This window comes from Engystomops pustulosus, chromosome 2 (genome assembly GCF_040894005.1).
Source record: "Engystomops pustulosus chromosome 2, aEngPut4.maternal, whole genome shotgun sequence".
In the NCBI taxonomy this organism is placed as follows: Eukaryota; Metazoa; Chordata; class Amphibia; order Anura; family Leptodactylidae; genus Engystomops; species Engystomops pustulosus.
In genome coordinates, this window is record NC_092412.1 from 36,211,727 (window position 1) to 36,226,757 (window position 15,031).

General features: G+C 45.2%; 1 protein-coding gene across 1 annotated transcript in view; it reads left to right on the top strand.

The window, feature by feature from the left end:
* The window catches only part of RDX (radixin), a 62,276-nt gene extending 53,309 nt beyond the window's left edge, over positions 1 to 8,967 (top strand). Inside the window, exons 13-14 of the mRNA XM_072134250.1 lie at positions 4,845 to 5,102; positions 6,737 to 8,967. Of these exons, the coding sequence (XP_071990351.1) occupies positions 4,845 to 5,102; positions 6,737 to 6,901 (423 nt within the window). The 3' untranslated portion in view covers positions 6,902 to 8,967. The remainder of the gene's footprint in view (positions 1 to 4,844; positions 5,103 to 6,736) is intronic.
* Positions 8,968 to 15,031: the final 6,064 nt, after the last annotated feature.

Genomic DNA, 15,031 nt, shown 5'->3' on the forward strand with positions numbered 1-15,031 from the left:
CCTGTCTATGGTGATGGTAGAACCTCCTCTCCTCTAGGTGTAGAAGATGCCCCCTGTCTATGGTGATGGTAGAACCCCCTCTCCTCTAGGTGTAGAGGACGCCCCCTGTCTATGGTGATGATAGAACCTCCTCTCCTCTAGGTGTAGAGGATGCCCCCTGTCTATGGTGATGATAGAACGTCCTCTCCTCTAGGTGTAGAGGATGCCCCTGTCTATGGTGATGGTAGAACCTCCTCTCCTCTAGGTGTGGAGGATGCCCCTGTCTATGGTGATGGTAGAACCCCCTCTCCTCTAGGTGTAGAGCAGTGATTTTCAACCTGTGTGCCGTGGCACACTAGTGTGCCGCGACACATGGTCGGGTGTGCCGCGGGGAAATTTCTCCAAACTATGGTGCCCCCTGTGTTTTGTTTCCCGGCAATGCGCAGCGATGCGCAGTCACGGCTTCTTACAATGTAGGAGACGTGTACAATAACACATGCGCAAGCTTTGAACCTCGTGCGACAAAATGACGTCACCGAGGCCGACGCATCATCCTGAGTGCGGAGAGACTCCCGCATTTGCCCACCGCCAAGGTAATGCCCACCAATAATGCTGACTATATGAGCTTTTGCCTGAGTATATGAACTGTTGGCAAAATACTCAGCATATGAGCTGGTACTTTTAGTACTCCAGCAGTATACTGCATATAACAATGAGAAATGTAACATGAGAAATACTATAGTCATGAGGCTGGAGTACTACAAGTACCAGCTCATATGCTGAGTATATGAGCTGGCACTTGTACTCTGGATCATGGCCATAGTACTTCTCATTGTACACCTTTATTTGGCAGTATATGAGCCACATAATAAACAGCATCATATACTAAAAACAGGGAGAAACTGAGAACTGTTGATGAAGAGCTTGGTGTGTGTCTTTCCCCCATTCCTGCCAGGATATCCCTTTTGTGTTTATCGAAACAGGCCCAGGTTTCACACTGAGTGAGTAAAATAAATTTAGAATCTATAATATGACTGTTTTAGTTGCTGGTGTGCCCCAGGATTTTCTAAGTATAAAAAGTGTGCCGCGGCTCAAAAAAGGTTGAAAATCACTGGTGTAGAGGATGCCTCCTGTCTATGGTGATGGTAGAACCTCCTCTCCTCTAGGTGTAGAGCATGTCCCCTGTCTATGGTGATGGTAGAACCTCCTCTCCTGTAGGTGTAGAGGATGCCCCCTGTCTATGGTGATGGTAGAACCGCCTCTCCTCTAGGTGTAGAGCATGCCCCCTGTCTATGGTGATGATAGAACGTCCTCTCCTCTAGGTGTAGAGGATGCCCCCTGTCTATGGTGATGGTAGAACCTCCTCTCCTCTAGGTGTAGAGGATGTCCCCTGTTTATGGTGATGGTAGAACCTCCTCTCCTGTAGGTGTAGAGGATGCCCCCTGTCTATGGTGATGGTAGAACCGCCTCTCCTCTAGGTGTAGAGGATGCCCCCTGTCTATGGTGATGGTAGAACCACCTCTCCTCTAGGTGTAGAGGATGCCCCCTGTCTATGGTGATGATAGAACCTCCTCTCCTCTAGGTGTAGAGGATGCCCCCTGTCTATGGTGATGATAGAACCTCCTCTCCTCTAGGTGTAGAGGATGCCCCTGTCTATGGTGATGATAGAACCTCCTCTCCTCTAGGTGTAGAGGATGCCCCCTGTATATGGTGATGGTAGAACTACCTCTCCTCTAGGTGTAGAGCATGCCCCCTGTCTATGGTGATGGTAGAACCTCCTCTCCTCTAGGTGTAGAGGATGTCCCCTGTCTATGGTGATGGTAGAACCTCCTCTCCTCTAGGTGTAGAGGATGCCCCCTGTCTATGGTGATGGTAGAACCACCTCTCCTCTAGGTGTAGAGGATGCCCCCTGTCTATGGTGATGATAGAACCTCCTCTCCTCTAGGTGTAGAGGATGCCCCTGTCTATGGTGATGGTAGAACCTCCTCTCCTCTAGGTGTAGAGGATGCCCCCTGTATATGGTGATGGTAGAACTACCTCTCCTCTAGGTGTAGAGCATGCCTCCTGTCTATGGTGATGGTAGAACCGCCTCTCCTCTAGGTGTAGAGGATGTCCCCTGTCTATGGTGATGGTAGAATCTCCTCTCCTCTAGGTGTAGAGGATGCCCCCTGTCTATGGTGATGGTAGAACCTCCTCTCCTCTAGGTGTAGAGGATGTCCCCTGTCTATGGTGATGGTAGAAGCTCCTCTCCTCTAGGTGTAGAGGATGCCCCTGTCTATGGGGATGGTAGAACCTCCTCTCCTCTAGGTGTAGAGGAAGCCCCTGTCTATGGGGATGGTAGAACCTCCTCTCCTCTAGGTGTAGAGGATGCCCCCTGTCTATGGTGATGGTAGAACTGCCTCTCCTCTAGGTGTAGAGGATGCCCCCTGTCTATGGTGATGGTAGAACCTCCTCTCCTCTAGGTGTAGAGGAAGCCCCTGTCTATGGGGATGGTAGAACCTCCTCTCCTCTAGGTGTAGAGGATGCCCCCTGTCTATGGTGATGGTAGAACCACCTCTCCTCTAGGTGTAGAGGATGCCCCTGTCTATGGTGATGGTAGAACCACCTCTCCTCTAGGTGTAGAGGATGCCCCTGTCTATGGTGATGGTAGAAGCGCTTCTCCTCTAGGTGTAGAGGATGCCCCTGTCTATGGTGATGGTAGAACCACCTCTCCTCTAGGTGTAGAGGATGCCCCCTGTCTATAGTGATGGTAGAACCGCCTCTCCTCTAGGTGTAGAGGATGCCCCTGTCTATGGTGATGGTAGAACCGCCTCTCCTCTAGGTGTAGAGGATGCCCCCTGTCTATGGTGATGGTAGAACCTCCTCGCCTCCAGGTGTAGAGGATGCCCTCTGTCTATGGTGATGGTAGAAGCGCCTCTCCTCTAGGTGTATAGGATGTCCCCTGTCTATGGTGATGGTAGAACCTCCTCTCCTCTAGGTGTAGAGGATGCCCCCTGTCTATGGTGATGGTAGAACCACCTCTCCTCTAGGTGTAGAGGATCCCCCTGTCTATGGTGATGGTAGAACCTCCTCTCCTCTAGGTGTAGAGGATCCCCCTGTCTATGGTGATGGTAGAACCGCCTCTCCTCTAGGTGTAGAGGATGTCCCCTGTCTATGGTGATGGTAGAACCTCCTCTCCTCTAGGTGTAGAGGATGCCCCTGTCTATGGGGATGGTAGAAGCGCTTCTCCTCTAGGTGTAGGGGATGCCCCCTGTCCTGGCCACAGGACCAGGTATAAGATCTTTGGATAGATCCTTGTGCTGCCCATTCAGATATATTTCCAAACCCTCAGCTCGATAACCTTGTCCTCTAATCTACTTATGCTGCCACACTACAAAAAGTGAAACTTTGATATGGTAGCTCAAAATTTGGGGGAATTTGGGTTTTCACTTTAAATGGCATAAATGTTGTTGACTATATGCTATGAGGTGCATTACACTGATGTCATTAGGCCTCACCCCCTGTGTGCACAGCTATGTGCCTGGCTGATTATTATAATAACTGTGTTATACATGGACTTCATGATTGAGGAGAGTGTAATTGTCTCCATAGCCGCACCATATATAGCACCGCACCACGTCTTGCCTCCGCTGATCCAACCATACAAGGCACAGATCCATTTCCTTTTGTGATATCTAATGGACCAAAGTTCAGGAGCGGTGACTCACCTACCTCCAACTAATTTCATCTCCTCAAGAAGTGTAATTTCCAATCAGTCCTCTCCCCGTGCGTCTCACGAGGCCATTTTCTTCACAGCTCGCTCCTGCGTTGTGTCAGGGCCTAATGTATGATTGAGAGAGAGACATTAGGATGAAGTGGACCATTACATAAGGAGAGACGAGGCGTGATCATTGGGAAATTATCATCATCAAAGGGGGGTCCTCCAATTTACACTCTTCCATTAATGGGTTGTACTTAATGGGACTTTGTCCCCAGAATTTAATCCATTATAGTAGCAGCCCCTTCAGGTAGGGGATGAAATGTCCCTCCTAGAATTCCCCCTTTTATGTGAAATCTCACTGGTTTACCTATTTAAAAAAAGAGTCATATTTTTTGTCAAGAGTCAAGTTTAGAGGCTGCAAAGGGAGTGTCACTCAGACATCATTGGTTCTACAGTACTTAGAAACATCCTGGTTTCATATTAAAGATAAGAATCCCATCTCTCACGTTCTAGAATCTACAGAGCGAAAGGTTTATGAAAGAAATGGGCGGATTTAGATCTCTTTTTTTCAACTATGTCTTTAACCGCCTCTGACTCCTGTGTCACAGAAACCCAACTTGAAGAATCTGATGAGTCTTAGCCTTCATATGACACACAGGGTGCTATAGCATGTGAGATATAGCCATCTGAGGTCACACTCCCTCTGCAGCCTCTAAACTTGACTCATCTCGGGAAAATTTGACTCTTCTCTGCTTATTTTCGCATGACTTTGGAGGAGATTTTGTTTATTAGGGAAGATTAGGGAATTCTAGAAAGGAGATTTTATACCCTGCCTGAGGGGCAACTGGTTTAATGGGGTAAAGTCTGATGACAGGTTCCCTTTAAACATAAAATTAAAGCCGGAATTGCACCCAGCTAAGTTGGGGTTCTGTCCTTTTCGTTGACACCGTTACTTACTCTTCAGTTGTAGTTGTTTTTTCTTCATCTTGAATATTTCGAGGGCATGTAACAAGTGAGGTCATGGATATGTACTGTATGGGGGGTCCTATAGCTGTACATGACTTCTGCAGTATTGCCTTGTCCTTAATCTTTACATAGCGGTGAATCCTACAACAGGCCGTGCTGTATCTATATGTAACATGTTCCCTCTCCTTTCCTTATCCAGGCGTTTTCTGCACAAGAAGATTTGGAAAAAACCAAAGAGGAGCTGAAATTTGTAATGTCCGCTCCACCACCTCCTCCACCGCCTCTCCCTCCACCACCGGCTGCGCCCACCGAGAACGAGCATGAGCACGACGAGCATGACGAGAACAGCGCAGAAGCCAGCGCAGAGCTTTCCTCGGAGGGGGTGATGAACCATCGGAGCGAGGAGGAGAGGCTGACCGAAACGCAAAAGAATGACCGTGTAAAGAAGCAGCTCCAGGTACTTACCTGTATATGTGACCTTTCCATATGGCTGGATATTAAAGGAAATCTACCATCAAAATCTGTCATGATAAATCAGGGACACTTACTCATACATCCAGGCACCGTGACTGTGGTAATTGTTATCCATGGCCTCCTTCCTTCTATTATTCTAGTGAGACAGAAGGGCTCCTGGAGGTGTTGGCAGAGCCTCTCTATGCTGCAGCTTCACCAGCTGTTACACTGTAAAATAGAATTCCCCCCCCACCTCAATTCTCTGTGAGATTACAGAATGGAGCATGGAGGGGCTTTGGTTACACCCCCTAGAAGCCCTTCCGGTTCATAATCAGAATTATTGTTAGAAGCAAGGAGGCCATGGATAATAAATATAATAAGATTACCACAGTCCCGGTGCCCGGATCTATGAGTAATGTCCCTGGTTTATCATGATGGATTTTGATCATAGATTTCCTTTAACACTATAAAAGAAATCTAGCATCAGAATCACTCATGGAAGACTAGTCCTACTGTCAAGCATCTGAGGAATCATTCTTCTCACAACTTATCATATTATAACCCTGTATGCCACAATTTCCTGGATATACAGTTAGAAAAATTATGCTAATCAGTTTAGAGCGCTCCACCTTACATCACTGGAGCGGCTCAGCTTATAATTTGTTCACTCCCCCATTACTATCCCGCCTGGTCCCGGACGTCACCAGCTTTGCAATCTGAACAGACGGAACTGGAAGATTGAGGGGGACTGAATAAATTATAAGCTGAAGGGCTCCGGTGATGTAAGCCGGAGCACTTCAGACTAATTAGCATAATTGGTGAAATTATGTACGGGGTTTAATAAAAGATGATCTTACAAACTCCTAGGGATTTCAAAAACCCAGATGACACACGCGGTCTGTATTTGTGGATCACTTGCTAGGTAACATAATCATGTGACCCTTCAAGAGGTTGGGACCTCTCGTAAAGTCATTTGCCTATGTTTGTTTGTTTTTTTTTTCTTATTTGCATATCCGCAAAATTGACCGTTTTGTGGCTCTGCTATGGATTGACACCCGAAACTGAAAAACTGACCATGGATATGTTGTTTGCAGCCCAAGTACTGTACATGGTTGTCTGCAGGGAGCATACCGTATTTTTCGTACTATAAGGCGCAACATCAATAAATGCCTGTCAAAACGTCTAGGTTCATATATAAGGCGCACCTGATTATAAGGATGAATGACCAGCAGGTGGCAGACCAGTGCACAGTTCAAGGCAGCTGTTATCTGTAAGTACGGTTCTTATATAAGGCGCACCATCAATAAATGCCTGCTAAATGTCTAGGTCCACATATAAAGCGCACCGGATTATAAGGCGCACCTGATTATAAGGATGAATGACCAGCAGGTGGCAGACCTGTGCACAGTTCTAGGCAGCTGTTGTCTGTAAGTACGGTTCATATAGAAGGCGCACTGGACTATAAGGCGCACCTTTAATTTCTGAGAGAATCAAAGGATTTTTTGTGCGCCTTTATAGTCCGAAAAATACAGTAAGATAGATGTAGGTGCCCCTTCTGTGATCCACACCTATAGACTACGGCACAAGTCGCTAAGACTTAAGTTATCTGAATAATAACCACTTTCATTACATTTCCAGGCTCTAAGTTCGGAGCTGGCCCAGGCAAGAGACGAAACCAAGAAAACTCAAAACGACGTCCTTCACGCCGAAAACGTAAAAGCAGGACGCGACAAGTACAAGACCCTCCGCCAGATAAGACAAGGCAATACAAAACAGCGCATCGACGAGTTCGAAGCAATGTGAAGAGGCCTCGCCATCCGACACCGTACCGCACTATGCTGCGTCACCAACATAGAACGTAGGCCTTTGACGAAACAATGACGGAGCGCGCCCCACCCCTTGCCAAAGCATCTGTACCAGTCTGAATGTGGAGGATAGAACTAAGCGATGGGTTTTCTATCTGCCGCGCTGAACTCGCCGCGTCTAACGCCACCATATCATATTGTCACCATTAGCCTAGTCCTTAGCTGCTAAATAAAGCTTTACGTTTCGAATGACGTTTGATTCTAGAACTGACAGAAGAGCTTTTGTCCAGTCTTGACTTTATGTTGTTGCTGTTGTTTTTTTTCTTTTTTGGAGGATTTTATTTTTAGTTCTAGAAGCGACGCCCCACGTCCCGGCGATTTTTGATCTAGCGGATTAGCAATAATGGAAAAAGAAAATTCTAAAAATTTTTTATATATATATAAAGAGGTTAGTGATAGGAAGTGGGCTTTATACTACTACCTCACATACACACGACGACTGGTCCTCGTAACACCAACAACTTGTTTTGTTCACTAAGATTTACCCGCGTTTGAGTTGTTTTTTTTTTGTACTTTATTTTATTGCTTTTCACCTGATAAGCTGTCTTTATTAGTTTGTATAGTAGTAACCAGCTTATAATTATAATTATTATTATTTTATATAGGATATCCCTTCCAGTACTAATGATGAGCACTATTCTATATCATCCGTTATTCATATAATGCGCCTTCTTCTGCTATCTCTACACAAGGACGGAGCAGTCTCCATGCTACTACTCCCATCGTGCTCAGTCCTTGCCTCGATATGTGAATTTATTTTATTTTTTTCCTTTTTGTTTTTTTTGATTAAATGTGAAATCGGTAGTGAGAAGAGCTTCTCATGAACCGCTTTATGCGCGTCCGCCGTAGCATTACGCCGCTTCATTTACTTAATGTTAAAGGGACTCCATTACATACTGGTAGGTTGATTTAGATTGTGAGCCCCATTGGGGACAGGGACAGGTTTGGCAAACTCTGTGCAGCGCTGCGGAATCTGTGAGCGCTATATAAATAATTATTATATTCACTCCGACACATGTACATGTTTGCCGCGCTATTTCCTCTGCCTTGGCATTAACAACGCTACACACGGAGCCGCTCTTCTTTTTGGGGCGTCTGTTCTTGGCCCCCATACAAGCCAAGCACATTGAGCTGATGGCAAGAAGATGCCCACGTTTTTGGCAACTTTCGATGCTTTATAGGCTTCTTGTGTGAACACGTACAACTCCTGCCAACCCCCTGGACTCTTAAAACGCCAGATCGGGGGCAGGTCAGCGCTGGTTTAGTGGAGACAAAGCATAGCCAAAGTATCCACCTGCCTGTGCATAATGAGGCTGCTGTCCTAACATTTCATTATAGACGGATAAGACGCTGCTGTATCCGAGTTGGCATTTGTTTGCAGTGCACAGAGACTTCAGAGCGTTTCCGGTCCTTACCGCTCCTGGAGAAAGGGGGTGGGGGGGTGATCGTGGCGCTGGCTTTTACCTTTATCAGTTCACTATCAGTGTTTGGGTTTTCTGGTCACCCCCCTGGCGTGCGTTTAGTTATTGACAAGCTTACATCTAGATTTCTAGTGCAAGCTATAGGACGCTGCTGACGTTTTGACAATGCGCTTGAAGTTTTGATTTCAAGTGAATGGCCCCCCCGGTATAGGAGGCCATAATATATTATTATTACAAAAAAAGGGAATTTATCAGGCACTTATGTCTGGGTTTTTTTGTTTTATTTCTGGATTTATTCTTATAGGTCCTGCTAAGGATCATTGGACCTAATGCGCTAGCAATACATTGCAGCTCCATGTGAAAGGGAATGGTGCATAGAGCCGGCATAGGATGCCAGGAGCCGAGATCTATGTCAGGCTGACATATCTATCAGTCTGCAGCCATTAAAGGTGAAGCATCGTTTCTTGACAGTAAATTTAGGATTATTTTCCCTTATACTCATCTATTTTTGTTGTACATTAAAGCTGCAGTTGCAACTATTTTCAACCAGGTTGTTTAACAATAAAGATATAATGAACATTTATTCTGGTTTTCGTGTCTTTTTTTTTTCTTTTTAGGACTTCCATCAAAATCCATCATGATAAACCGGGGGACACTTACTCATAGATCCAGGCACCAAAACTGTGTTAATAATCTTATATTTGTTATCCATGGCCTCCTTCCTTCTAAAATCAACACTTACAATTATGCTTATGAGTTTGAGGGGCTACTCTAGCCCCTGTGTGATGTGCATTTACAGGCTGTTACACTGTCTGGCCTTCCCCTCTGCTCCCTCAGTACTGAGAACACTGTAGTAAGTGCTCACTGCACAAGCTAGATTAGCATAATTGGATACCAAATATAAGATGATTACCCCAGTCACAGTGCCTGGATCTACGAGTAAGTGCCCCTGGTTTATCATGATGGATTTAGATGGTAGATTTCCTTTTAATAACACACCCTGATAAAGCTCAGTTCACACTTGAGTTCTGTTCCTCTTTCTGTTATTGAATGGCAGAAAAAATAGCACAGCGGCCAGTCCTGGTCTTTTCTTCCGCTATTATAAGGGAGGTGTAACAAGGAAACCTTCCCTACATTGAAGACCATTATGGATGGAAGATCTTCCGTTCTTAGTTTCAGTTTTTGGAGAGAGGAGTGGAAACCACTGATGCAGGTGGGGATTGGGCACTAGAAATGTCAGTTTTTTGCAAAACCTAGAGAAGCAGTTACAGCTTCCACACATTTGTGATTACAGCTCTCATATGTTTAGACACTGGAAGAAAGTTTTCCCCTGATTGGACACTTTTGGGTACCTCTTGGTTTTATATGGTTGCTTCTACAACAAACAAAAAATTTTCTCTAATTTGTAACCCTTTACATATTTCACCATTACAGCCACACACAGTCTTCTATTCCCACAACTCATCTACTTTTAAAGGGATGCCGTCACCAGCTTTAACTCCACTAAACTACCAACCCCCTCGAGCAGGGTATAAAATTTCCTTTCTAGAATTCCCCCTTTTAATGTAAAAAAAAAAAAATGCCTGTTTACCTAAAAGAAAGAATCACATTTTGCCGGAGATGAGTCACTTTCAGAGGCTGAAAGAGAAGCTTGTACCATAGGCTCTATACCTAGAAACAATCGCAACTTTCACATCAGGTTTGTGGTTCTGTGAGCTACAGAACCAGATACACCAGCAGTTATCGTGAACCTGTCATCAGGAGCACACATTTTAACCTAATGACAGGTTCCCGTAGCATTTTTAATACAAATTCCCAAACTGCTTTTAACATTACTTCTTCCACTCACTTTTAAAAGTACATAAAAGTTTACAAGTCTCCCTGGCAGCAAACTGCAACAAGCCACAGGGGCATCTGTTACAAGGATCATCATCATTTTCTACTCCCTGCTCTGCTAGATCTCTCATGCAGCAATTGGCTAACACCATGCTACAGGCAAATCTCTGTCAGCTCCAGTCTCTATGTGGAGAGAGGAGATAATGTTGACGACTACAGGGACTCCCAACGCCCCTGTGACTTGCTGCAGTTTTCCGACAGGGAGCTAGGTATATTTTTATCAAATTTTAAAAAACTAGTTGAACCGTTAATGTTAAAGGAAACCTACAACTTGAAGTGGTGGGTGTAAGATGGAAATACCGAGCACCAGCTCAGGGTGAGTTGGTGCCGGAGCTTAATTTTGTTAGTGTCCTAAACCGCTGCATCGCAGTTTAAAACACTTTTTAAACTTTATAGCCGAAGCTGCTTCGCCGCACCATGCGCGCGACCCTCCTTCACTTCCTATGTAGCTGCACGCATGGTGCGCCGAGCGCATACCACCGTGCCCCGAAGCAGCTTCGGCTATAAAGTTTAAAAAGTGTTTTAAACCGCGATACAGCGGTTTAGGACACTAACAAAAATAAGCTCCGGCACCAACTCACCCTGAGCTGGTGCTCGGTATTCCCATCTTACACCTAACACTTCAAGTGGTAGGTTTCCTTTAATTATAAAAGCAGAGGGGGTTATAAGTATTAATAAGGATATGGGAACCTGACAGTAGGTGTCCTGATAGGTTCCCTTTAAAGAAATATTTGGGAATGCGAGCTACAGATAACAATCCTTTCCCTAACTATTTTAACTGCCTGTTTCTCCGGTTCTGTAGCTCACAGAACCACAAGACTTGTGCAATTTTAAAGATGTGATTCTTATCTTTACTATAAAAGCATGGTTATAGTTGCTAGTGAGCCTAAGAGGGTGAAAGGTGAAGGTCACGGTGCTATAATATTGCTATGAATCACAGTTACATGGAGGTTGCAGTTTAGAAGTCTGAGAGTTTTCAATCTTCACCACTTTTATTTCTCCTTCCTCTAATTAAGGAAGAAAGAGGTTTAATGATTGTTGGGTCATCGCTCATCATTCCCCATGTCTCTGCTATATGTAAGGAGGTTATTTATCAGCTTTTACGCCAGTTTTGTGTGGCAGGTAAGGATTTCATCATAGGCTGGTGCCCAATAAAAAACCCATAGTGTATATGTGTCTTTGGTGGAGCATTAATAGCGGGTCATGGGACTTTTCTTAAACCCCTTTTGGTAAGAGCCGGAAACCCCCTTTAAATGAAGCCTCTTGCTATGTGCTACAATAACAGACGTTGCCTGAAATTAAACACATATGTTTTGTAATAGCAGAATGTAGTGTAATATCCACAAAGCATCATAAATGATTCACTACAGCACAATAGGGGGATTGACATCGGTAAGATTCTCCAAATCTCTTAAAAGGTTTTTTTGTTCTTTTTAATGTGATTTTTTTCTCTTTGGGGAAATAAAGACCAAAAAAACCCCCCAAAATCAGTGATAAAAGTCGTGTTGCTAAACCCAGACAGAAGCATTACCTACATTACCGCGTGCAAGGTAGGTCGTTACTGTACGGCGCCGATGCTGGTGGCATGATAATGACTATTGAACAAACACTTGGACACAACATTGAGCAATTAAAAAGCCATTATGACTGTCCAAGCAAAGAGACGTGCAGTGATTATCAATGTCCTACGTGTCCAGACTCCTACGTGTCACCACCATTCACACATCAATGGTTAACGAGTAGTGATGAGGGGAACCAAGCACCAATCATGGGTGTTATCTCTTTAAATGGATCCCATCGCCCCCCTATGACATCTGTGATCTCTGCTGCCACCAATCACAAGTGTTGTGTTTTATATGCTGTGGGCAAAGCGGTGCCTTGAACCAATCTCGGACTTCAAACTGAAGTTTGGGTTAATGTTCTGCGGACTCATGACTAGTTACTTGGGAATCTACAGGAAGATGGTCTTGTATAGGTTGTTGCTGCGTCGCTCAGTAAAGCAGTTATCGTATAAAAGTTGATATCTTATTAGTAGAAACACAACACGTTTCGGGTCCGGGCAGGAGCCCTCGTCAGGCGAAGTAACATACCCATATGTTACATAGAAAGAATTCACTTGAGTCTCTTGCGCTTGTTTTCTTTCCTCTCTCTGGACCGGCCCGCCCCGCCGTTGTACGATCGGGGAGTCATCCCCACCAATCGCACTCAACTACAGTTTCTCTAGTTACTAGAGTTGTCCTTCTCATCTTCACTGTTGACTGTGTGGCTCAAGATGCCCAATTTTTTTTTGTTAGTGACTGCGCTATAGGCTCCTGCAGCTCCATTTCCCTTTACAGTTCGTCCACATTGTATGGAGCCGCCTGCTTCTACACTGTTCTGGGGGTGGATTGGCACTTACATTTTCACTGTTCGAAGTCACCCTTCATAGATCTACCAAATTCATACTCTAGCATATAATAAAGGTGGAGTGGGAGGTCTCCCTGCAGTAAAAAAAAAGTCAGTTTCAGTCATCCTTGGGACTGAAAAGTGGCCTAATACATCCCTTTTCATGTGAGGTCACTATGTAGGGGGCTCTGATACCAAGGGTCCTGATAGAGATGAGTGAATCTATTCATTGGTTTGTAGAATCTGCACAAATCTTTCCGGCACCGAAACAAATCAGAATCTTTCCTGCTTGGTTTCGGAGGAATTTTTTTTAAATGGTGGCTGGCTACTGATCAATAATAAATAAATAAAAATGCTGATGCGTGAACCAGTCATTGGCCACAATCTTATATCCAAAGTCAATGGTATCTGGTGTAGCTTGGTGTTTGCCATATATCAGACAGGAGGGGGAGACAGAATTGGTTAATAAAGAGGGGGTTAAAATTGCATGCAGTAAGGAGATGTGATAAGCCTGCCTAAATAAATGTTTATTAAGAGCACGGTTAAAGCTTTGGAGATTGAGTATTAGTCTGATAGACTGGGATAGGGCATTCCAGAGAATTGCTGCAGCTCGGGAGAAGTCCTGGATACATGAGTGGGAGATTCGAATTAAGGCTATACTCACACTGCCGTTGCCTGCCCGTACCGTACCGTAGCGGGCAACGGCAGTGCACGGGGAGAGGAGGAGGAGGTGAGCACAGCTCACCCCCGCCCCTCTCCATAGGAAGTTATGGCGCACGGCGCCATACTACGGGTAAAGATAGGACAGGTCCTATATTCTTCCCGGGTACGGTGCCGCACGTGTGCGGCACCGTACCGCTCCCGCAGGGCACCGTGCGCCCATTGCCGTCTATGGAGGACGTATATCGGCCGTATATACGTCGGCCGTATATACGTCCTCCATACGGTAGTGTGAATATAGCCTAAGGAAGAGAATAATCTAAGATCACTGGCAGATCGAAGAGCACAGGTAGGGCGATAGACTGAGATGAGAGAAGAGAGATAGGGAGGTGCAGCATTATTCAGAGCTTTGTGGATGAGAGTGATTAATTTCAACTGTATTCAGAAGGAGACTTGCAACCAGTGCAGTGACTGGAGGCATCCGTGTAGCATTTTGTCTTAAAGACAAGTCTGGCTTCTGTGTGTAGTAGATTAGTAGGGAGCTACAGGAGTCTAGATGAGAGTGAATCAGAGCGACAATTAGTGTTTTAGAGATTTCAATAAATGGTCGGAATCTAGAAATGCTTTTAAGGTGCATACGGCAAGAGAGAGCAACAGATTGAATATGAGGTCCAGCACAACCCAAAGACAGCGGGCCTGCTGCCTCGAGTTTATGGTGACAACACAGACGGAAATGGAGAGATCAGGGTTAGGTCGTTTAGTGAATGCTGGAAAGTTCTTCAATAGCAGCAAACACCCACCAGGCACGGAGAGGGTTCAGCCCATTCTGTCCAACCACTCCCAAAGTGCTATGATGGGGCGCATCAGGAAGGGGTTAAAGTATGTGGCCAGATCTTCAACCCCAAGTTGCTGAACCTTTAGTGTTAGTAAGGGATGAAGAGTATCGAAGAGTCTTTTGGGATTGTTAGAGAGAGAGGATATGAGATGAGTGAAATAGACCTGTTTGGCGAGATGGAGGGCCGTGTTATAGCTTCTAAGCAAGAATTTGCACTGGGGCCCATCAGCTTCTAGTTACGCCACTGGTTGCATCTATCTGGAAATTGGTCCCAACCATTATAATCACAACCTCAAAAGTGCCCTAGATGAGGCGGCACCTCCCTCAGTCCGAACATTTCAACACATACGTCGGCAACCTTGGCACATGCCCCAAACCATTCAAAAGATCAAAGATGGCAGCGCCGTCACTCAAGTGCTGCCATCGCACTGTATGGTTGCATTTAAGGGGTTAACATGGGTGTCAGTTGTGGGCATAGTACAGTTAACACCAGTTCTTTAAGGAGCATGCTCAGACGCTCCATAGAATCTTAACTCACATGTGACCTATGGGTACATCATATGTCGTTAAGGTGTTAATAGGATCGTTCCACTTATGGTGTAGTTCTAATCTTTTTCTCTAGCCCCTGCCGTTCCCAAGCAATCAAAGTAATTTTTCAAAAATCTCTACTGTCAGATGGGTGGAGCCAAGTTTTCTGCTGCAGCCTAGGGCCACCCATCTATCAGATTTCAAAGTATTCTCTTTGTTGTCAAATGAATGGTCCTGTGTTGAAGCAGAAGTCAGGCAAGGTCCACCCCTTCGAGAGTACAGAAAGTGCAGAAAGTCTGCAAATGTTCGCGATTTTCTCCACAGACGTTCAGCATCCTGGAGC